Source organism: Rhea americana, unplaced genomic scaffold (genome assembly GCF_003343005.1).
Source record: "Rhea americana isolate MKP2758 unplaced genomic scaffold, rheAme1 scaffold_139, whole genome shotgun sequence".
In the NCBI taxonomy this organism is placed as follows: Eukaryota; Metazoa; Chordata; class Aves; order Rheiformes; family Rheidae; genus Rhea; species Rhea americana.
Window position 1 is genome coordinate 1,433,776 of NW_028185472.1, and position 24,701 is coordinate 1,458,476.

Consider the following 24,701-nt stretch of genomic DNA (forward strand, 5'->3'; position numbering starts at 1 on the left):
TGTGGCGTGCAAGACTTCACAYGGTTGCTGAGTGGGGGTATTTGGGCTGTGTACCCTCTGACTGGCAATCATGTGTGAACCAGTTTAGTACAAGCTGTCTGAGCAGGACGGCCTCCTGCTGCCTAGCTCAGGCAAGGCCTGGTCACGGGGAAGCAGAGCCACCCCTGGGCCTGGTCTCCAAATCACGGGCACAAGCTGGCTTGGGCTGGTGTCATGAGCCAGGAATAGGAGTCTGAACAGAGGTTACTGATTTCACAGATTTGAGATTTAGCTGTTGACTCCCTCTTTGGACAGGTCCAAACTGGACCAGCCCTTCTTCTTGAGCCAGGCACTACCCTACCATGGCACCTGGTCCCTGGAGTGCGTGGGTGGGTGTTAAACTCGGAGCTGCAGAAGGCTTAGTTTGGGAAGGCAGGGACCTTGGGCAGGGCCATGCAGACCTGGGCAAGTTGCAGTCTACATGGCCTCGAAAATGGATGAGTTTGAAGAAGTTTGGGAAAAATGGCTTTGTCACTTGGGTGAGCCACAGCATGGCTGTCCTAGACCGTTAGGACTGATGCCCACACAGAAACAAGCCATGCAAGGAAATCTGTGCTGCTTATTTATATATGTGATCATGACTCCTTTAGCAAGGATAGAAGAGAGAAAGGAGAAATGTAATAAATAATGATGACAAAATTTTACCCCTGGGGTTTATAACACATGATGTCAGGGATGCTGCAAGTCTATAAAAAACAATAAAAAACTCACCAAGTCAAACCTGAAGAGCAGGTGCATTGAAAACTGTACATGTGGGTGCTTGCACATGTGGGTATGTCCACATCTCCCTCCTGGCTGATCTGGTGATGCAGCAGCCTAGTTCAGCCCTGCTGTGTGGAGCCCCTGGTGCATTTCCATTGAAGGAAGCAACCCCATCCCACTTGCCTGTAGAGGTGCTTGCCGCAATGCTGTGTAATTCTTTGAGCAATGTTCCCTGCATGGGGAACTTGTAAAAGACTTAAGTTTGGTTATTTTTAAAGCCTTTGCTCTTTATGCGTATGTGTGTTTGTGTACACACAAAGCCTAGGACTCCTCACTTAGGTGTTTTCATGTTCTTCTTTCTCCCTAGGCAGCAGGCGCTGTTCCACGTGCTGTCAGCATACTCGGTTTATAACACCGTAAGTAGTAAGTTAGTCCAATTAAAGTGAGTAGTACAGCGCTGATGTATGTAATTAACCTGCAGTCAACATTTATCTTCCTCGTGGAAGCAATGGAAATTTCAGTTTAACTCCTAATGTGTGTTTGTACAGAGAGCTGCGATAGCATATACTTGCAGGCAGAATAAGTGCTGAATTCTTCACGCTGTTGTTTCATTCCCATCTTCATTTCTCCCACTGGTAAATGACACCTTGCAGATTTGATTTGGATGAGTGTCAGCACAGGACAAGAATTTGCTCTTTGACTTCCCTGCAAGACTAGCCTCCTAGTCAGAGACCCGTCAAACTTGTCTATACATCACATTTTTGACTTTTTGTCATACATTGAATAGCATCCTCGTTGAAAATGCTGATTTGTTACAGTGAAACAGTCATTTTTAGCTGAAGGGCACAGGCAGAATAGGTCTAAATTAGCTGCAGACACTGCCAGGAGGGTATGATTACCCCAGAAGGCACAGATTGCACAAGGGGTAGCCAAAGAGACAAAGGCCTTCCTTTCTGCTTGCTGTATCCATACAGGCTTACCAGATTTTTTTTTTTTTTTTTTTTTTTTAAACTATTTCACTGCTTGCATGGCTAAAGGAATCCAAAATAGCATCAGAACTACATGCTGTTTATCATCCCATCCAGTTTTTCTTGAAACAGCTGCAGGTACTACTTAGGAATCGGCTTTTTGCAGCTCAGATTTACATTAATTTCACTCCGCCCTCCAGATTCAAGCCACACTGGTGGGGTTGGGTCAGAGGCACATCTTCATGGTCAGGAATTACGCAGCGCTGCAGTTCAGGCAGCTCAGTAGGCCTCCTGGTTGATTTTGTGGGTGTGTTGGGACCTTCAAGAAGTAAAGCAGAGGTCTGCAGCCAGGTCAAAGCTGCCAGTTTAACTGTCACAGCTAAAAGTCCAAAGAGAGGTTGGATGGATCTGGGTGCTACGTCCTGATGTGAAACCCCTTTGATGTCCAATCTGTTGTGCACAGATGTGTGGTGACATGTCCCCTAGGTCTGTCACCTTTAAGGTCTTTTATAAGCATTTTGAAGGCGCTGTTCAACCAATGGTACAGACTAAGGGAGGTTTTTCGGAGGCCCAAGTAGGACCTTGGCTCCTACTGAGGTAGGCAGAAGTCAGGTGCCTTCCTTAGACTGGGAGAAAGAGGGAGAAGTTCATGTGATGGTTTTACTCATCATGGAAAGGTGCCTAGAGATTTTAAAGCTTTGCAAGTGGGGCACTGTAGAACATAGTATATTTACCTCAAGGGAGCTATAAATTTGAGGATAGTAAACAAACCACCACCACCACCAACAGGGATCTTGAAAGAGGACARGGAGGCACAGGCAGCTTCAGCTGCTTCTGACAGTTCTGGCTTAGCAATTGAGCAGCAGCAGCACAGACTCTGCGGATTGCCCGGAGATCCCTGCTGTTTCATCCCTTGAATCTTTTGCACATCCCACCTGTGCCTTTTTTGCAAGCAACATCATCGTGAGGGTTTTAAAACATGGCACGGAGGAAACCACAGCTGCACACAAGCCTAGCTGGCCGCCACAGAGCGTACGCGGCATGTGAGCACATGTGCCCCTCTTGGTTCTTGCAGGAAGTGAGCTACTGTCAAGGGATGAGTCAGATTGCGGCCATCCTGCTGATGTATTTAAATGAAGAGGATGCATTTTGGGCACTGGCACAGCTGCTAACCAACCAGAGGCACGCGATGCATGGTAAGGCTTGGGAACAGGGCAGGACAAGGGTTCTGCCTGCAGAGAGTTGCTGAGAGAAGGCTGCAGGTTACTAGTTATTTGGTCAGTAGAGCCTTGTTTTCCCTGTTGGCTGCTACATGCTGGTTTAAAGCAGGTAAGGTTTAATTACATGCCAAAGCAAGCTAAGCACAGAGCCTCTTGGAGACCGACAAGTGCATCAGAGAAAAATGTGATTTATCTTCGCAGAACTTTAATGCTTAGTAATTAACACTCTTATGGAGGTGATATCTTCCATCCAAAGTGTCTTGCCCTTGGCAATCAATTAACTCAAGGTTATGAGTTTTTAAGAAGTCTAACAGAAGCACATCCAAGAGCACCATGTAGTGCTCTGTTTTAAATATGCTGTGAGCTACATTTCCTAATGTGTTTATTAAGGTGTATGMCTAAAATATATGATGTATTATTCTACTTTAATCACATTAAAGGTCCTTTCATCTTATTTGAGGTTAAAAGCAATCTATGCACACATGTTATTCTATAAATGGAGGATGAGGCCTTATGATCTACTAGCTTTAGGGCCTCTGTGAAGGAGCCCTAATACACCTTGCTCTAGTTCTAATCTTGCTTTATACTCGCTGCTAAAGCACTGCTTTTCGGGGGACATAATGGGATATTGGGATGTAATAGTCCAAAGGAGCATGCGGGGCACAGAACTACTGCCTGATTTTACTAAAGCTTTCCCAAAAAATACATCTGGGAGGCGCATTAGGTGCATCTCCTGCTAGGTGACAAGGTACTGCACAAGCTTGTGTTGCACTAATGTTGAGGCAAACATCTTTAACTCTGTCTAAACTTGTAAACATTGAGATATGAGATAGAGGTGTATTGCCAGGCAAGGAAAGTGCCTGACTCAGTTCCAGTGAGGTCTTTACCAGTGAGCACCAGGTCTAGTCTAAAATAGGTAGGTGATGGGATGTGCAAATTAGCCTCTTCTGCAAGGGCAGCCTTAGATGCTTCAGTTTGGGTATGAAGGGGTGGCTTGTGCTGGAGTTTGATGTAGTCCCAATAAAAGGATTAAAACATAGGCTATGAAAGAGATGCACGCAGATGCCTAAGATGCAAGGTGCCCTTTCCCCGCAAGCCCTGCTGACTTCAGTAGATGATATAGAGGATGAGTTTGCTTGAAAATCAAGCTGCCCCTTTGACTGCTCCCAAAGATTCTCTAATTTTTTTTCTTCTGTCCCTTTTCTTGTTAAGGTTTTTTCATTCCTGGGTTCCCAAAGCTGCAGAGATTTCAAGCTCATCACGAGCAGATTTTAAGCAAACTGTTTCCAAAGCTGAAGAARCACATGGTAATCCTTTGCTATCAGTCTTTGCATGCTAATGTCACATTTTAATGTTAAAGCAATTCATGTAATGTTCTGCCAAGCCTATGCACAACTGAAAATATTTCTAATTGCATACAACTGCTTCAGCCCAAAGAGGCAAGTGTTTAGTAAGTGGTTTGCTTGTGAATCTTGCTGAGAAGAATGGTTATAATTTGATTGCTTGATACACACATTAGTGTAGGAACTGCTAAAATCCAAAGGCTTCCTTAGGAAAGTCAGGCAGGAAGATTTATGAAGACTGCAGGCAAAAGGAGCTTTTTCTTTCAGCAGTGAGACCTTGCTATATTATTACTCTGGCCATGAAACCTGAAGGGTGATGCTGGAATATCTAGAGTCTTATCTGAGTAATTACTAGTCCTGCGTTTGCGTTTAACATCCCCCTGGACCTGAACTGCTGTTTGACAGGCAGGAGAACCCCTGCCAACAGGGAGGCAGGCGCATAAGACGTGACGCAGTGTCATATTGTTCAGTTGACTCGSCCCATCCAGTTGTTTTTCTCCTCCTCAGCAGATGGTACAAGCCCATTTGTCGTCTGGAGGAGCGGCTGTGGGACACATCGGCCGCAGGCGAACAGCTAGCGGCTAGGCAACTATTTTGCAACACCTGCTCCCCCTCCCCCCCCCCTTTTTTTAAAAAAAGAAAAAAAAACTTCTCCCTCCCTTGCATTTGCTTTAGACATTTGGTATTCAGGGCCAGACTCTCCTGAAGGTTTCTTATGCTCCCAAGGGGCTCCGTGGCACGACTCCAGGAAAAGCTGCTTATATTGCCATCATCTGAAACGGCGCTTAGTGCTGCGCATGAGCCAGTCCTGGCTGTGTAAGTAAAACAGAGCCAGGGCAAGTTTTCACTTAATTACAGCCATTGGAGGGAAAAAAGGGAGGAGGATGGGAATAACTGCAATCCTAGACAGTAAGAAAGAAAGAACCTTCATTAAGAGACTCTAGGAGTCGGTAAGTGCCGGTACCTGTGTTTCTCCCGCTGAGAGTGTTGTGTGCTCCCTGTACTCTGTCTCACAGAGTGCTGGAAAGGTGTCTGGCTCTGCACTCTGCCTGTTGACTGTGCTCTCAGTCGTGATCCTAGCAAGCATTTACCACTAATGAGCAGCTGCCTATAGCTAACTGTTAGCTGGCAGGAAGGCAAAGGTCCCTCTTTGCTGTGTATCTGCCTAGGTAAATGTCCAGTTTATATGTCACCTCAGAGAGCAAACAGCCTGCAGAAATGATAGGTCTTGGTGCAGAATTGAGAGATCTTGGTGATGTCAGCGAGGTTTTTAAGTGTTCCCTTAAGCTATGGTACAGATTGTTAGGCTTTTTAGCAGGAGTACTGTGTGAATGATGTAGTGTTAACAAAATTTGCTTTGCTGGACAGGTGCGGGTTTATTTGTGGGTTCCTTAGTGGTTAATTATTTTTTTGGTGCTCTGAGAGGCTTGAATGGGAATTGCTATGGAAGCAGAAACATAAATCTCTAAGGAATACATGGGTTTTGGCTTCTTAGAAGGTTTTTGTACATTTCTGGAGTAGAAATTGCCCCAGAAAACCTTCTGACAGAAATTAATTTTTGAAGGTCTGGAATGCCTGAAATCTGGCTCCAGCCATGACCACAGTGAAGATCATGCTCGATTGAGTATCTTGGGTAAAGGGCCAAACTGGGACTTCAGTGTTGGTGTTTAAGGTAGGGACTGTGGCTGGGATTAGACACTGATTCAGAGAGCCAACAAGAGCCTGACAAGCCACAGCCAGAACCAGAATCTAGCATTAATGAATTAAGCAACCCCCACCAAAGCCCTGTGAATTGCTTGAGCTCCTAGCAGTCCATCTGATAAAACTCATGTCTCTGCTGTCTCATCCTAGGACAAGGAACAGATGACTACAGGGATTTACACGACCAAATGGTTCCTCCAGTGTTTCATTGATAGGGTGAGTGCTGTTCATGGGTTATTTTCCACTCTGCCACCTGTATTCACAGTGAATTCTGGTTATTTTATTAGTGGATTTTGAGAAAGAATCTTAATTTTAAGAAGACATTAATATTTATAAGGTGAGATACTAGGCATATTTTCATAAGGCAGAAAATTTAACAAGGGAGAAGCTAAAAATAACTGCATGTCACTCAAGGCTGATGACAAGCAAACTTTGACTGCTACACTATAAATAATAGCTGGGAGAGGGTTTTAGAGCAAAGGTATAAGCTTCAAAATTGGGAGAGATTTTTCTCTTGCCACTGGCACTGCTATGAACTTGCAAAGGCAATTAACCTCACTCTGGCTCTGGAAAGCCAGAGTATAGAGAAGAAGAGCTTGAGGCATAAACCTGAACAAATTGCACTACAGCAGTTGCACACAAATGAGCAGGCTGTGCACTAGAGGCACATGAAAGCATGAGAAAATTACYCTGATTTGTCCAGAGCTAATTTGCCAATGCTGAGCCCAGACTACCTTATTTTTAGGGGCAGCCTTGCGCTCACACACTTGAATAAAGATCTGGGTTTGGTAATGTTTAGTACATCTGTGTGTCCACAGTCTCTTCCCTGTCTCTTATAAAACAGAGGATAAGCTCTTCCTTTCGGGAGTGAATTCAGTTGCCTTGGTACAGAGCTCTGTTCCTTGGACAAAAGCTGTTAAAAATGCAAAACCTTTTAACTGTGTAATCTATGGTAAATGAGCTGTGATGATCAGTTGTGCCCAACTCTGGAGAAATATAGCATCCTAAATTTGAACTTAAATGTCACAGGAGGATCAGGATTAACTTCTGTTTTTCGGAGGCGCTAAAATCTTTACTGACCTCCCTGGGAAATGGGCTGCTCTGTCATTCTGGGTATTGATTCATTCCTGCTGATCAGAATGGGTCTGGGCATAAGTAAGAACCTCTTCCAGAGGCGCTCAGGATAATCTAGCCAGCAGAARTAAGTCCTTCTCAGCCTTGTCTCAGAAAGAAATTTCTGTGTACCGTTAGGCCCCACAGTAGGGTTTTTTTTGTTTGTTTGTTTGTTTKTTTTTTAATGCTAGTGAAATCACCCACCCCACTCTGGTCCTAGAGCACTAGGCACCTTCAGTTCTGTCACCTAAACAGCCATTTACTTGGGCAGTTCTGACATCCTCCTTGAAAACAGGAGTGGTTTTATGCACTTAAAGCTGAAGGGCMGTGGTGCTTCCTCCACAGTACAGGAATCCAGTTGCTACTATGCCTGAGCTGAATATATTTTTTTTCCTGCATTCCTGTCTCTGTTTTAAGTACAACTGCCAGGCCACCCATGCGTTAGCTTTAAAGCCCTAATCATAGCATATAAAATACRTTTCAGTCTAGGTGAATCCTGGACATCAAGTGCCTTGCACTGTGTGTGTTTCAGTTAATGTGGACATATTTATGCCACTAGGCTCTGTATTTGTCATCCCAGAGGTCAGTGCAATTAGAGTAACACTKGAGAGAAGCCTCTGTGTTGTCTGATGAGCTGGGTTTCTCTGTTTGATGCAGACGCCTTTCACTCTCACTTTGCGCCTGTGGGATATCTACATCCTGGAAGGAGAACGGGTCCTGACAGCCATGGCTTACACAATACTCAAACTGCACAAAAGTAAGATCCCAGCAGAAATCTCTACTTGTCTCATACAGCATAGGTGACAGGTTAGGCCATGGTTACCCCATCACTTAACTCTGCATGCATATGTGAGCACTAACCGATCTGGCTGTGGAAATTCCCTGCTCCACCTTATCACATGGCCACAGGTAGGCGCAGAGCACCAGCGCAGGTAAGTGCTCCGGGGGAGGGTGGGAGAGCCCTTCTGGCAGAAGAATGGATTAACTGCCACRTAGCCATGACTTGAGAGGTGCATTTTCATGTCAGCCTAGGTCTGTGCTGCCATCCAAAGGCAGTGATTTGTTTTTAGCTTGCTCATTTTACTTTGCTGCACAGTCACCACTGGCAGGGTGTTGGAGGTGCTGGGGAACGCCTTGGTGCAGGGTGAACAGCTGCACCGCTGTGTGTGACAGCGCCGGTTTAGAGACGGTGATCTAGATCAGGCCTCCTTTGCCAGGAAGGGCAAAAAGGATGGAGGCTTGGCACTGCTCTGAAAAGCTTCCTGTTGCTTTAATGGGCAATCAAACTGAGCCGAGGGCTACTGAAAAGGTTGTAGAGGGAAAAATAAAATGATTAATATACCTTTAAAATACTTCCAAGATGCCCCAAACCTCTTTTTCTTACATACTGTTAAGGTGGTTCCATTTCTATCTTGAGATCTTTGTGCCTTTGAGGTGAGCCAACCAGCCTCATTAGAAAGTTAGAAACTGCTTTCTCCTTGCCTGCCCCAAGCCACAAGGCATTACTATGCAGCCCTGTTAGAGCAGGAGATCGGAAACCTGATGAGGAGAGCAGCAGGTACTGCATGCTGTTCAGTCCGTCACTTGAGGTCTATCACATGGAGCTTTTTCTCCTCCTAGAGGTATCAGTGAGAACTTTTGAAACAACCCACATCATAGGCACGCCAGGCCCTGACCCCACAAACACCTACCAACATCTGTGTTGTCCTCTCGCTCTTGCTAAGCAACTCCTCAGAGGACTTACCTGGTACGGGTGCGTAAGTGTTGGTGAGAGCAGGGCACAAGGCAGACAACCTTGAACCTCGGAGAAAAAAAAGCAGAATAGATGCAAATGTGTTCAGACCTCCTCAGCTCCAGAGTGTTGACTTGCAAGCAGCAGCAGAACCCACTGGCTCGGCAGATTTCACTCTGCTGATCTAGACAAACCAAAGCAATGCTGCCTGCATTCCTATTGCATACTTAAACAAAACCCTGTGATTTGGCCATGCCACCCTTCTTTCTTTGATAAGTTTTCTGCTGTTACCTAGAACGCTTGCTGAAGATGTCTCTGGAAGATTTACGGGAATTTCTGCAGGAGAAAATTGCTGCTTCTTTACAGTTTGAGGATGATGCTGTGATTGAGCAACTGCAGGTGTCCATGACTGAACTGCGCAAGATGAAATTCGACCTCCCCCCACCAGGTGTGTAGAGCAGAGGAAAGGTCAAGCAGCAGGAGCTGCACCCTAATGCCAGCAGTAACTGTGCACCCTTGGGGGCTAGACCACTGTCACTGCCCTGGGGAGCTGCTGTCTCCGCACAGCAGCTGGAGGTTTATTACCACAGCTTCACAAACTGTGGAAGCGGCTGTGTCTTCCCAGCTCTCTGCTCCCTCAGGAGCTGTGTACAGAGGGAGGATGAATGTGCCAAGGCTTCCTTTAGTCTTCTGCAGCCAGCAGCTCCTTTGGGAGCGTGGCAGCAATCAGGCAGAGCTCAGCATTGCTCAGTGCTGGAGCCAGAAATTTGGCTCTGTGTGGCACCAGGTCTTATCCTAATGTACGTGTTTGTGTTTTGCTGCTCCTCCCAGTGATGTCATTCATCTCTCTCCCCAGCCTCTCTGGCTGCTGTGACTGCTGGTAGATGCCACAGCTGTGGCCTGCATGCACGCTGAACAAATGGGGCGAGTTTCCTGGCTGCACAGAGCTTCTGACCACAGGTGCCTTAGAATCATAGAACCAGTAAGGTTGGAAGGGACCTCTGGAGATCATCTAGTCCAACCTCCCCGCTCAGCAGGGTCACCTAGAGCATGGTAGACAGGGTTGCATCCAGGCGGGCCTTGCGAGGTGGCAGCTTTGCAAGTGCAGGGGGCTGCCAGAGGAAGTGCCCTTTCTCGGGCAGTGCAGTGCTGTGCACCAGCTGAACAGTCYGGCTCACTCAGCATCTTGCAACTCGCAGACATGGTAGTTGCTCCCTTGCTCACAGACAGGGTAAACAGAGGGAGGAAACACTGAAATGGACTCATCCAGCACCACAACTATGCTTCTGCACTGGCTTTCTCTGGTTTTCTTTGCTTTTTACTCCGTGCTGTTTTTAGTGAATCAGCTCTTTCCCAGTTTGAGGGACCTACAGGAATGCATGTTTGAGCCCTGTCTGTAAATACTGGACAGAGATGGTATGTTGAACAAAAGACCTTTCTGATACAAAGTGTTAGGTTCATGCAATTAAATAGTTATTAACAATCATGGAAACACAAACAAGGAAAAACCTTGGAAAATCTCTGACTGTCTCCTGTAAACTGAAAATATTTCTATAAAGGCACTGGGTTAACCTGCTAGGCCTCTGCTTATGACTGTTCCTGGAGACAGGGCTCTGGGCCGCAGAGACCATTCGTCTGGCCCAGCAGAGTTGTTCATATGCTAACTGCTCAGGCTTTTCACTTGTGCAGAGCTAGCAGCACCTAGACCAGTAGTTCCCAATTCATGGGGTCTGCTGGGCAATATAAGAGCTCTGTGGATCACCTCAGACCCACTAGCTTGTGACTCTGACTCACATGCCAGGCCCTGCATTGGCCTCTGCCACTTCATGGTGGTCAGCATATGTTGTGATGTCCCTGTTTTGTTAGTTGCCTGTGCTGCCTTGCAGCTCAGAGGACATCTCTCTTCATAATGTTGGAAAATGTAAGTACTACAAAACTGCATTTGTTAAACCTTGCTAGACTTGTTCTTACCTTCTCAAGTTTATGAATAACTAGGTAAGTACAGCATGAAGGAGCAAATAACCTGGTGGTAAAAAATGTTCTGTTGGCTGGGGTGATACTTTTTTTTTATTTTTTATTTTTTAACTGAATCCTTGTTAATTCTTTGTCCTGTGAGCTACTGTTGCATTTTGTTTCCTGATAATCTCATCACCACAAAGAGGCATTAGAAAGGAACAGGCGCATGYTCTGCATGCGAGACTGCTCCATCCAGTGTCAGCCAGGCTAGAATGGGCAACCACCAGCTCAACAACTTCAGTTACCTTAAATACAGGTTCAGGCTCAGCTTCCTCAGCAGCACTCAGCTGCCCTGAGGGCATACAACTTCTGTGGGCTCTGCTCCTGGCACTAGCAGTTAGCAGAAAAGCAGCAGAGGGAAGTATCTGGAACTTCACAAATGATGGGTAAGGGAAATGGGCAGGACAGGATGCTCATACTGAGGTCCTTCTGGGCTCCTGGGGTTGCTCCTTCTGCTATGAAGGGCTGGTATTCAGTGAGGGCCATGCGAATCTTCCTCTGCAGCCAGGACATGGCCTGCTGGGTAAAGTACTTGATGCAAAATGAAATAATGCATGTTTTTTTTGCTTGTTTTGTTTACTCTGTTTTCCCTTCCCTCCAATGTAGCAAAGCCTGAGGAATTCCCACGGAAACCCCTGGGCCTGGATCTCTCTCTCAACCTTGTGGCAGTGAAGGCCAACATCGCAGCCAATGGCCAGAATGGCATCGTGGGCGAGCACCACCCGGACAGGGATGCCACGCAGCCCTCTCTGAACAAAAGCCCTGGAGCTCCAGGAGAAATTGCCACTGATGCGAGCACAGCGGTAACTGGAAGGACTCCTGATCTCCAGCGCAGCAAACCAGCTGAAGTGGCAGACGCCTATGTGCATCCACCAAAGAGCCAGGACAAGGAGCAGCCTTTAGAGGATGATCAGGTGGGATCACCCAGGAAAGCTGCTGGTGAGATTCCACCCCAGCAGTCCCCTCTTCTGAAAGCAAGCAAGATACAGACCTTCCCAGAAAGCCAAGATGATGCCTCTGCCACTAGAGACCTTGTCTCATGTGGGAGTCCATGGATTAAGCCTGGGAGGTGTCAGGGGAAACAGCAGGAAAACAAACTGCTAGCCCCTGCAGACAGTATGAACAAAGCTGGTGGCCCTGCAACAGCTCGGTCACCAGTGCTGCATCGGGTCCTGCCAGCCTTGCCAGCCAAGGGCTGCTCTGAGAGAGACACTAACACGTGGGGTCAGGCCCTGCGGGCAGACCTGCCTGTTCTCAATCACAGTCATGCAGCAGTGGATTGCGAGTCTCCAAGCCAAACTCTCTCCCTTTCCACCCCTGCTGAGCACAGCTCCGTAGACTCTTCTCTTCAAAACGTGCCAAGTCCTCCAGACTCAAGCACCACAACCTCTTCTGTAGATCTACTAGCTGGGGAGGTTTTGCCATTGCCTGAGCAGCTTTCCAATGTGGACTGCTCAGCAGGGCAGCCAAATCTTGTGGCTTGCAATTTGCCAGAAGGACAACAAACGTCTCCCTTGTGTAAAGAGAAAGCACTTGATGCCCTTCCTGTTCCTCTGCCAGATGGCAGGCAACAGTTTTCTAACACATCTCAGTACGATAACTTCCCTGAGAGTGAGTACAGGGAGAACATGGCTTATTTACAGGTGGCCAAAACCGAGAAACAGTGCAGAGTGATGCAGCTGAACAAAACACACTTCAGACACTTGGTACCCAAGTCTGCATCTGTGGGTGAGCTTGCCAGCCTGCAGCAAAATGGCCCAGGGAACACAGACGCAGCTCATCAGCCAGGAGGCCTGGGCTCTGCAGCCTTCAACGCGTTTCCTTCGCAAAGGCTGTCTGGCGGCAGCGTGCCCATCTTACCTGGGAGCGACTCAGGGACAGCAGGGCTGATGGAGAGGGGCCACTTCCAGCCGATGCCCTCCCCAGCCACAGAGAAGAACAACCCCTACACAGTTATAAAGACCACCACCCCCCTTCAGGTAGCCCATGCGACAGAGCAAGACTTCTTGAACAGAAAACAGGTGGCGCTGCCTTTGCCAGAGGCTGGCCGTCCCCTGGCTGCCACCTCCGTGGCTCCTGGTGGAGGGGCACCTCCTGCTGCAGAGGACTTTGAGGCAGTAGCTGCTCAAAAAGGCGCTCAGAAATCATTAAATGCACTGAGAGCACCACGGCCTCCCCTGAGCCCAAAACCAAAATTGCCACCGAAGGTTACCAAATCCCAATCAGAGAATAATTTTGGTTCAGGCTCTGCTCTCCCAGCACAGTTGCCCAAATCAGTGACATTTTAGCAGGGAAAAGGGAGGGCAGGGAGAGGAATTGGGTGCTGGAGCAACACTGTCCATTCTTGAGACGTCCATGCAGTAGGTTTGTGTTTGCGTGACAACACAGCCTGCCTAGAGCGAGGAGGCAACTGTGTGCTGAGCTGTGCTTCGGTACGACTGCACAGGGGAAGCCTTGGTTCGTTACGTATCAGCACCAGGAGGCACTAAAACTCAGTTTTGTTTTTCATCCGTGGTTTCTCTTCTATGGACAAATTGGAAAGTGCTTGTATTTTTGTTTCTTCCTGGAAACTTCCAAAGCCCCACCACTCTGGAGGGAGAGACAAGGCTGGTTAACTTGTTACATATTTTGTTGTTTTTCTACCTGTATTTTGGCAGCTTGGTGGCTTACAAGCTGGAGGTGGGCAGCCAGGGGTATGGCAGTAGGCACAATGCATAGGAGTGTGCAGAAGTAGAGAGAACCTTTCTTTACAAATGACTGACTAGTGTGGCCAGCGGCATTTCTTTCAAAGGCCTTTGTAGCAATAGTTTTCTTTTTCAAAATGATAGCAGGCAGCAGCCTTTCAGGGGAGGTTGTAGAGCCTCTGCACGGTGTGCGGCAGCTTGCTGAATAGTCTATGCAATTCCCAGCCATTGCACGGAGTAGAGCTTGTGTGCCCACTGGTGTCCATTTCTGTGTGCTGGAGCTTCTACTTCCCCCCAGCTGCAATGGACAATTTCCTGGAGGGGAACTGTTAACAGTGGTGAGCTCTTCTGCTCCTAGTGGGCCTCCTTGCCCTGACCCTGAAGGAGGACTACAAAGCAAGGTGGGAATGTGGGTTGCACATCTTTGGATGGGTGTTAAAGACAGAGCACTGGTTGACTGGATTTTTTTTTTTCCCTCCTGAAGTTCTTGAGGTGACAAGCACAGTGATGAAGGTTGAATCTGGTCTCTCAGGGAGGCCTCTGAGTGGCCTGTTTCATGCCCTCTCCCTTGCAGATCCAGGACAGCAAGTGGGCTTGCTGCCTTACCATTGACTGAACAGGAGAAGAGGCTGCTACCTTGGTAAACCACCAAGCAGCATTGAGCTGTACTGATGCAACAGAGTCAATGCCCTGGCAGGTGTCTCGCTTTCACTACCGGGCTGCTGGAGGCATGGTAATGTCTAAGCACAGTGCCCAAGCCAAATCCAGCTTCTACACTGAGCAAATAGTTTCAGGGTGGAAATGCTACAGGAGGTGGCAAGGGTGAGTGTGTTGCCCAGAACCTGCTCTCAGCCCTTCTGGTTTAGCAGTGCCAGAAATCAGCAGCTGTAACCAAGAAAAGAGAGCTGGGCACGGAGGTTTGGAATACAATGCTTTTCTCATAAAGCTGACGGGTGGGTGCAGAAGTGTCTTGCTGTAGAGCATCAGTGTTGCAACAGCTCACTGCTGTGGAGACACCTGAGGGTRCCCTTCCACTCGCTCTCCCTTCACACTGTGGAAAGTCACGGTGACCTATCATCAGGCCCTCCTCTTCCCAGTAACTGCTTGGGATCCAAGCAGAGCCTTGCCTCCAACACTTTTGGGCATACCCCACTGAAAAAAAACCATGTCCCCATTCCCTAGCAGCTGCTCACTCCTACAATGAAGGGACTTCAAGAGGAAGGCGTCTTGATCAATGCAGCAGGAAGTAAACTCTTGCCCAGATGTGCTTGCTGCAGATGCCACCTTTGGGACTGTGTGTCCATCACTCCAATGGAAACCTGCGCAGTAGCTTATTTAAGGTTTGAGGTGACTTTACAACTAGCTGTTATCTCCTGGGCTGATGGAAAACCTACCTGGAAGCCCAGAAGGAGACTTCCACTAAATCTGGGGGGAGGAATCAGGTGTTTTTTGCACACGAGGTGGTTCATACTAGTGGCAGGTACAGACATTGAAGGGAGCAGACCATTGTYAGCTGGATGTAGTTGACCAGACCACAGCACCCTCAGCTTATCCTCTTGTAACCCCTGTTCTGACAAGAGACCCCATCTTGGGCCTTGAAGGAGTCTCTCAATATGCCTGTCCTCTCCGGGGAGCAGGGATAATCATATTAACTACCTCACGGGGGGGAGGGGGTTGTGAGGAGTCAGTTGCTGCTTGGGGCACACTTTGAGGAGTGCTGTATGAATGCTCAGTATTTGTATTCTGAGACACCATGGATCATTTTAAGGGCAAAGGTGCTTGAATTGGTTTAAATTTAGTGTACGTTTTTCAGTAACTGTGCAGCAGTTACACATGTCTCTGTATTATAATACCTGGGCAGTATTTCCTACAGGTATCAATTGCCTTTAGCTAGGAACCATACCCCTGCTGGCCTCTGGACCTTGGTGGAAAACAGTGAGAAGCATCCAAGGGGCTGTTTTGCTCTTCCTGGCTCGGTTTCTGTAGCTTGGGGTCAGCTCCCTCCTTGAAGCGCTCATAGGACTTTGGCTAACTCCTACAGCTGTTCAGCTCACACATGCAAGACCCTCTTTCCCCCTCATTTCTGATAGCTTTTGCATGTCTTGTTTGCCAATGTTGTGTGAGAGTCCTAGATCCCCATCCAGAATGTGTCTAGGATGTTTTGCAGTATTTACATTTAAAAGGTGATTTGCTATAATTTTAAAAAGAGCCATCAAATTATACACTTCTGGGGAAAGTGCAGAGGGGGTTTCTGCCCTCTTCTTCTCTGGCAGGTTTGGGAAGAGCTCCCAYGGGCAAAGGTGCCCCCAGAAGTCCACTGAGAGCTACCAGCATTGCACTGCTTTCCTTGGAGTGACGCCTCAGTTAGACCTGGTACTACTTCAGCATGTCGTGTGCTCGTCTTTGCTGATCAGCTACATTAGCATCTCTCCTTTTCTGCTTGTTTTTGCAGCTGAATATACAGCCTTTGCAGGTCTGGTCCCTGCTGTGACTGCACRGAGCCTCTGTAAGAGCAGCTCGCTGCTCCTGAAAGGACTCAGTCTTTAAAGGACACCTCTGCTCCTGCCTGGATTCTTGTGCCCTTTTTTTTCCTAGAGGCTCCAGGCTCTAGAAAGCCTCTGTGGCAGCAGAGGTGGGAATGACAAGGCCCAGGCTCAGATATTCCTCTGGGGATAGGAAGGGAAGTTGAGCAGGAATAAGAGGGGTGACAGGTCACTAGGAMGAACACTGGCCAAAAGCCCTTTAACTCCTGCACCAGACTCCTTGCAACAGCCTCAAGCCCATAGCAAAAGCCAGTGTTATTGCAAGCAAACTCAGGAAAACAGCTTCTCCACCCCTTCTTTGGTCTTGCAGTCCCAGGATAGCTCTTAGRTGTTTAGTTTGACAGACGTGGGTGGTTTTTTGTTTTGTAAATGAGCACTTTGAGCAGACGCAGAGCAGCCCTGCAGCAGGCCCCGGTGCTTGGGAGCGCCCCCTCGTTGAAGCTGTAATCTCTGCAGGTCTGTGGCATTAGAGGTCAGTTTGTCTCTTCTGTGCACTTTGATAGATCTGCTACCATTGGCTTTTATTTTTAATTGCTGTTCTTGTTTACAGCGTGGAACGCTTCCTCCATGACTTTCTAATGTATTGTAATTGCTACTTAAAATCGTTTTTATATCTGTGCTTCCCCCCCCCCCCCCCCCTTTTTTTTTGTAAGAAAGTTTGGAAGACAAAGTCAATCATTTCTTTTTACTCTGATCCAGACTGTACATAGTATTCAGTGCTGTGTTTCACATGGTTGTAATGATAATGGTTAAAGAAGTTTAGCATAAAACTGGCTCCAGGAGGTTTCTTACRACAAGAACTGCCGCAGACCCAACTGCTCCCTCCAGCCCTCGTCTTGCTGGCTGTTAGGTTTTTTTGACGAGAGAGAGCTTCAGTTACGGGTGCAAGCCCATGAATTTCTAACCTCCTCCCTGCTTTTATACTGCAGCTAAACTAGATACAGGATGGGAGAAAGGCTTACAGGATCAACTGCTCTTTGCATATGAGAACATCCAGATGGAAGAACACTCAAGTTTTAGGCTTGGTGTTTCCCTTACGTGAATAAAAGTGTGCACTTCCGTGCGCGCAGATGGTGGAGACATTTGTCTAAAGCAGATGTCTCTGCTGTCAGCTGAGACTCACCTATGTTGCCTTTATGGTAGAAGCATCCTGGCTCATCCTGGTCTTGCTCCCCAGTCAAGGCCGCAGCTCTGAATGAGGCATTACAACCAGCAGGGGAAAGCAAGCTCCTTTTTTCTGTGTAAAGCCTTCCCGTCCTGGCTCGCTGAACAGCTTTCAGGCTCAGGTGCTTCCCATGTGAAAAGAAACACTGCTGTTGTCCAGCAGCCCTGCTTAGGCTCTGTTTCAGCAGAGAGCTCAGGTTCTGAGTTGTTTTCTTGCCAGCATTCAGTTTTATGCTGAGGAAGGAACTGGAGAACAGTTGGAATGAAGGGAGAGCAGAAAAGCACAGCTCTTKCAGGATGTGCTGTGGGTGGGTGCAACTCTCCATGACAGATCTGCCTCGTATCAGGACTGATTCATGCTTGCAATGTTTACTGGGACCACAGGTGAGGAGTGGTGCCTCTTGCAGCTAAACTGTGTTTTAAAAAGCTGCATGTGATCAGTGCCTATCACACACCCCAGCCTTCATGTCCAGKACTTCCTATTCTCAAATGTTCACGGTACTTTGGGCTTTGGAGTGTTAAATTTACACATTAGTCTGGTTTCACACAAGAGAAAGCTGCTATACAATACCAAGGAATATGCTTACAGTGAAGGTCTTCTGTCCCAAGGAGAACAGTGCAGAGAGCAAAAGAGGGGCCAGGATTAGCTAAAAGACACACTAAGATTTAGAAGCAGTGTACGAAATCTGGCATCTCAATGCCAGATTACCCAGTCTCTGCTGGATGGTGTTTATTCCTGCTTCAAGCAAAGAATACTCATCAGTGCCCCAATACCTCAGACAGCTACCACAGGACAGGTAAGAAGATCAGACAGCTACCTAGTTCTCCAGTGTCATGAGGCTAAGGCATGTACGTTAACTGGTTAAAACCTTGTCTGCAGCCCACTATTGGTAACCAAGGCTGTGGAGCACTAACATGGTGAGAGGCAGCTGTTTGCACATCTCCCACCACTGCTCCCAGGTAGCTTTTTGTGCTGAGTACCAGCCCTGTCCAGCCCATGCTCACCTTGGATGGAGGTTCTCAGCTGCAAGCAGACAGCCCTGCTGCACAGTCAAACAGATGATTTCAGTTCACCTCACAGCTGAACCTGCTGGCCTTCAGTCAACAAGGAAATGGCCTGTTTAGACTAGCTTTGAACTACTCCAGCACTCACCTATGTGACACACTGCAGAGGCAGAGCCAAACAGTATCCAGGGCCAGATGCTCTCTAGTAGAAATGGAAAGAAATTTCCATCTTGGGCACCACAGCTGCAGGAAGGAGCAGGAGGCAGAGCGGCTCTGCTGATGGACATTCAAGCAATGTCTCTCCCTGATCAGTCATCCCCACAGGCGCACAGCGGCTGCTAACAGCTGGTCAGACCTCTCATTCCCTGTTTCTCACTGCAGGTTGCTGCAACTCTGCCCTTTCTCTGTGTTTGTGCTGCAGCTGGGTGCATTTCTCCCGCACATCCCCTTCCCTTACCAGGGTAGAAGAGAAGAGGGTGATTGGCCATCCTGAAGTGCAGGCTCAGYCCAGCAGGGCACTGAGAGTGCCTCTCTTCTGCTACTAGGGGCCTGCAGCTGCTTTACTGGTGTCTCTTGGTGCTTTGGCATCTGTTCTCTGTCACAGCAGCCCTGTGCCAGCACTTACTGGTAAATGGCTAAGCAATACCTGGAGAGCAGCAGGCAGCACAAGGCCAGATCCCTAATGCCAGCACCACAAATCATCCCTACCCCAGCACTGAATTCAGCTGCCGATGCGGGAGGAGTAGGCCCTGTGCTAGCAGGGGAGGATGCTTGCGCACCTTCCTTCAGCAATAACTGCACTGTGCAGGCAGGCTCTGTATGCATGAGAGAGACGAGCACAAGCCAAACATTCAAATGAAAAGGGCTGTCTGCTCCTGGAGGAGGCAGAATACAGCTTTTAGGTGACTGCGGGAGCAGCTTCCACCCTGTGGTGTCCGCTGGGGCTGGCTCAGGAAGGGAAGGGAGTTTTTCCGGGGAAGGCACAGGATGGGTGGGGGCAGGGGGAGGCTGAACAACGTGGCATGCAGAGCCCTGTTACTCACTAAAGACACAAAGGATCAGTTCTCTCGATCATTAAAAAAAAAAGTTAAGTTACTGCCATCTTGGGCTGTTGCAGCCCCAGGTGCAGGCTGCCAGCACCCAGCTGTGGCCTCCTTGTGGCTGTAGAGTGCTTCTCCACCCTGCCTCAGCTCCTGCAGGCACCTGCCTCRGCACAGGTCTCATGGTGGCCCTAGCACCCTGCGTTGCTCCCCAACAGCACCTTACAGCCACAATAAATAATGTGGGAGCACAACGTTCCCCGGGACATGTGGAGGCAGTGGTGCCAAGTGGCCWACTGCTGGCAATCACCATCTCCACRCGAATGAGGGCAAGGGCTGGCCTGCAGCATGTTACCAGCACCCCAGAGAGGGTGATGGGTCGCACCGGCTCTTTGCTGAGCTGGTGGCAAACACAGGCTTTAACCCGGGGGGGAGGGGGAGGGGCTCAAGCCCAAGCTCTCCAACACCCCATCACTGTGCAGCACCAGGACAGGTGGAGGCTGAACACTGTGGGCAAAGGTATCAAGCCTGCTGCTTAAAGCCTAATTAAATTGTCAGCCAGAGACTAACAACACTCATCTTGCATCTCCCTCTGCACTTGGCATTTGCACTCATCCCATTAAATCAACTCTTCCCCTGGAGGAGCTGCAGCTCCTGTTGCACGTTTTGGGCAGTTCTTGGCTTGCCCTCTTGCTTGGCTCAGCACAGCAAAGCAGGAGACCAGCAGCAGCTTCAACCCCTGCCCAGTTCGTCTTTGAGCTGCCATCTTCCTAATCTCTCTTTCCTGGGCCTTCATCCAGAAATCGCCACCTTCCTTGAGCCCCACAAGCTCTGTGGYTGCCCTGCTACAGTAAGAGAAGGGCAGTTGTCCTAACAGCAGCAGTAATTGATTGCAGAAACTTTAGCCCAGCTGCTCAGCTGCAGAAAAGTACAAATTAGCAAAACTGATTAGCCAAGCTGCTGAGCTGGGCTGTCCAGCAACAAAAAGCCCCTTTCCCCTGTCCAAAATAAATACCGGGCTGGTCAGAGGAGGCCTCTTCCATCCCTGCCCCTGGCAATGGCTTCTCACCTATGACTTTGGTGCCTGTAGGCACCAACCCAAACAAGCTAGCCAGCTTCTCTGCCTTGGGTCTCAGCACCAGGGTTTCACTTGCCCTGCCCTGCCACGTTGGAGCAGGGTGCCAGCCATGACCCCTGCCTTYCTCAGCCAAGGAAGGTCACAGCGTTGCAACTTCTTTGGCCTCCTGTGAGCTCTAGCATACATTAAGGCACTCACAGCTGCTTGGCTGCTCCCTGAGGGTGATCAACGCCAGCTGGCTGCTGGTAGCATATGCCAGAGCACTGAGGGCTTCATGTTAAGATACCTGCAAGTTACCTTCAGTTCATGGCAACCTCGTTTGCCTCCTGCTGTTCTCGAGTCACGATGGCCAACTAGCAGTGCCAGGAGTTGGGACAGATGAGAGAAGCCATGTCTCACCCTGGTGAAGCATCCTGGCCAGCTGTTCTCCAGCTCCCATGGCCGCTCTCCTCATCCTCCCTGCCTGCCATCCGCAACAACTAAGAGCTCAACAGCCCTGCTGCGCGCCTCTGCAATACATCAGCAAGTCAGCACTGAATAATTGATGCTAAGTGGAGTCTGGAGCAGAGCCAAACCAAGGGAGAGAGCAAAGCTATTGGACTATTCTGGGTTCTGGGCTGTAGCAGGGGAGCTGGGAGTTCTGCATCCCAGCCCATCAGCAGGGGCAGCGCAGGAGTTAGGCTACGTCTGGGAGTTCCCCCCCAACCCCCTTCAGCTTGCTGTGCTGCTGCAAAGCRGCTGCAGCAGTGGTGGCTGGGAGGTAGCACAAGGCATGCAAAGTTTGTTGTGTGCAGCCTGATCGCAGCAGCTTTGGCCAGAGCTGTTAGCTCAGCCCTGCCACAAACACCGGCCCTGTGTTCRACCCTGCTGAGAGCAAGGCTCACCTGCACAGCTGCCTGCCTGCATGTTCTCACATGTGGCTTGTCTGCCTGCTGACTGTGATGGATGGATAGGTGCAGTGGTGCAGAGGGAGAGGGAGGTATTTGCTTTCTCAAGGCTGCTCCACACTGGGCAAACTCTCCTTGCAGGTAGAGTGATCAGGTCTGGAGGGGCTGGTTTCGGTTGCAGTATGACAGCTGGACTGACCTGCATTTCTCTGAGTAAACTTGCATCAAAGGCTGCCCCTCTGGCTCACCACCTCCTCCCAGCAGGCTCATGGCCACAGGACAGCAACTAGAGGTAAATGAAGCTGCCCCTTTTCCTTTACACACCCCTGACTGTGCATGGGGTCTTGGGTAACTGGCAGCTGAGATAGTTGTCTGCCCTCTGCCTTGTGGCCAACACACACCTCCCTCTGAACAACACTACCCTTGTCCCCTTCCTACAGCACAACGTTAGGTAAAAAAAGACCATATAGAGAAAATCTGAGCTGGAATAGAAGCCAGCAACTAAAAGACACAGGTCTGAGTCCTCCCCAAATCATCTCCTAAATCTTCTCAGGAATAACGGAAGCCCACAGAGCAGGCAAGCGCATACTAGGATCTTACTGCTAGACGCACAATCATGCTCAGGTAATGGGACATGGGCCCCAGCATAACGCAGACAATAAGCAAACCAGAGCTGAAGTAACTTGACCAAAACCTCACTAAGAAACAAACATGTTTCACAACACCTAGTCCATCTCCTAAACCCCAGAGTTTCCCCATGTTGTGGTTCACAGACAACAGTTATAAAGGAGGCTGAAACAGGGATGGAAACAGCTTTGAAAAATAAATACAAAAGCATAAGTCCAGGGGAGCAGAGTCACAAAAGCCAGGCTTACTTAGCCCTCTCCCTTGCTATAAAATGGACTTCTCTCAACATATCCTAAAAGGGTACCTATAAGTGTCCTTTCTCTAAAACTGACATTGTGTTCATAGACATACCTGCAAATAGATGGAGTGTGCAAGCACCCCACTGTATCCTACTTCCAACTGCCCCTTTAAAAGCCTGAGCCCTCCCCACTCCAATTCCCAAGCAGRCCTGAGATGACCCTGGAGTCCCGCCTGACCCAAGCCTGAGCCCTGCTAAGCTGCCGCACCCCTGGGAGTGTGTATAAAAGCCCACAGTTTGAGCAAGCTGGTTCTTAGAGAGCTTTACTGCCATAGCTTACCTTCACAGATCCTAGCAGAAGTTTGCTTTGCTCCTAAGGCTTCATTTTCATTGAGCTGGCTGACCTCAAGCTGACTAGCTCCAAGCCTTGATGGCTGCTGCTGCTGCACAGTGCTGATTCCTGCTCTACTATCAGTGGTAGCTGCAGCTCAAAGATATTGCTACTGAAAAAAGAAAGAAAAAAGATGACTGTACTTGTTTCACCTGCATATTCGGAGAAATGCAGCATGTTCCTAGGATGCCTGCTCCTGAAGAGATCTGCCCTGACGGTGAGGAAATGCAGCTCAAACTGCTGAGTCTGACACCAAGCTGAATGAGGTGGTTCAGCTTCTCTAGGCTCACCACCCAGTCCTTGGCAGACACCTGGCTGCTGCTGGTGACCCTGAAGGAACTGAGCTCTGCACCTAAATCCACAGCTGCTACTGGAAGATAGCAACTCATCTACAGYTACTGGCACTGCAGGGGAACAAGCAACACCTCATCAACACTTCCAAGGACCTGTAAGCAGCTTTGTCAGCTGCCTAAACTGTGATGTCTCTGAAAATCCAGGCCTTCAGTTCCTGACACTGTGGGAGATCAAGCAAGGAATTCTACACACAAATGAATATGATACAAAAATACTGCTCAGGCTGAAAAGACCTGTAGCAGTGGACTGGGCCATAGTATGGAGGGGAAGGCTGTTCTGACCCTCCTTWTCCAACTGAACTGCAAGCAAGAAGGCACAGGGCCAGCCTTCAGCCTGACTAGAAGGGCTGCTCTGTGAACCTCTGCATCTCAGCTACACCCTTCACCTGGCAAGTCTCTTGTCAGCAATGAGTCATGGCTACCTGCTCCYGCAAACTCAAACCAACCCAGCTGCTGCTGAAGCCTACAGCAAGTACCATGCACTCATCTGTTCTGGAGTCACCTGCAACTGGTGGATCTTTGTTTGCTTAAGAAAAGGCTTCTGCTGAAGCCCTTATAGACCAAGGGGCATGAGACTTGTTCAGCACTTAATCAGCATCTTTAAAGACTTGTAAGCAATTTTATCAGCTGACTCAGCTGTGATCACTCTGAAACCCCAACCTCCCTGTAATAGGGTGTGAGGTGCTTGAATGATGTGAGAGAGAAGCTTGATGTCAGTCCCAACCAGCTTGGTCAGATCAGACCAAGCCAGACTTCTTCAGCTACTCCATCATACAAGAACAGGTTCAAAGAAAGCATTTCTCCATCACAAGAGATGCAGCCTCGAAAGATAATCAGCACAGTAACTGAATGCGTGAAGCCTTCTGGAGACAGTATTCATACCTGCCTGAGATTCACATCACAGTACCAAGTTTAGTCTAGCCTTGCTGTGACCAGCTGAAGAGTTTGCTGCAGCTGAACAGGAAAGTTGAAGTGCCCAAATATAGCAACATTATTGCCTCTGTGGACTTGCGCAGCTTCCAGCCACACAGCTGGAGCTGCTCTTCAGCATGCTCTGCTCACCTAAGCATATGCTGCAAGAGCAAAATTGAGATGGGTAGCAAACTCCTGGCCATAAAGGAAACTTTCAGCTACTGCAGTATCTGAAAAACACTTCTTCCAGTGAAGGTATTCCTAGAACACATGCACAATACCTATGTTCTAGGAAAAATGCCTAAACCAGCTGAACCCAGCAATTCCTTTTCCAGATCTGCCTTCACTCTAATGAAACTATAACCCTGATACTACTCTGAGGCTCAAGAAATTCACCCAGCAAGAAGTAGCTGTGAACACATCATCAAATAACACTGACATCCTGCCTATCATGATTAGCAAGCTGCTATGCTGTATTGACCCAGACTACTGTTGTTTGTCATCCAAATGAAGCTGACAAGTGAAAACATGAGGTCCAAATTCACAGCTGCAACTGAGAGAAGCCACTAAGTCCAAGGGCTGTTTTTGCCCACTCCAAATACCGAATCACAGCTGACTGGTCTTATTTGATACGTTGAACATCTATTCTGACTCTCTTGAAGCTGGCCTTGCTGGTYATTCAGACTGAAGTTAGCCTCCTGGAACAAAGATAGTGTTATAAAGTTGTAGTCTTACAGCACCATCTCAGGTGAAGAGCTGCTGCATCAAGTTTTTAGCACCTCCTTTAGTTTCCAGCCTATCTCCAACCTTCAACATGGACTTTACTGTTGACCTGAGTTAGGGCTTCTTATCATCTTCTAAGTATAGCAAACAAGCTAACAAAAAGGTGCTTCCTATTCTAGAAATGAATCCCTGCTCCAGAGAAGATGGCCATGTTACTGACCA

General features: G+C 48.5%; 1 protein-coding gene across 10 annotated transcripts in view; it reads left to right on the forward strand.

Annotated features, from left to right (window-relative positions):
• Window positions 1–16,831, forward strand: part of LOC146599549 (uncharacterized) — a 94,887-nt gene extending 78,056 nt beyond the window's left edge. For 9 of the 10 annotated variants that reach the window (XM_085298464.1, XM_085298460.1, XM_085298459.1 and 6 more), the window contains 7 exons: window positions 1,109–1,157; window positions 2,785–2,905; window positions 4,142–4,236; window positions 6,124–6,189; window positions 7,744–7,843; window positions 9,114–9,266; window positions 11,441–16,831. In XM_085298464.1, coding sequence (XP_085154590.1) covers window positions 1,109–1,157; window positions 2,785–2,905; window positions 4,142–4,236; window positions 6,124–6,189; window positions 7,744–7,843; window positions 9,114–9,266; window positions 11,441–13,122 — 2,266 coding nt within the window. In that variant the 3' untranslated portion in view covers window positions 13,123–16,831. The remainder of the gene's footprint in view (window positions 1–1,108; window positions 1,158–2,784; window positions 2,906–4,141; window positions 4,237–6,123; window positions 6,190–7,743; window positions 7,844–9,113; window positions 9,267–11,440) is intronic. The other variant, XM_085298468.1, reaches the window with a different exon arrangement.
• The last annotated feature ends 7,870 nt before the right edge of the window (window positions 16,832–24,701 follow it).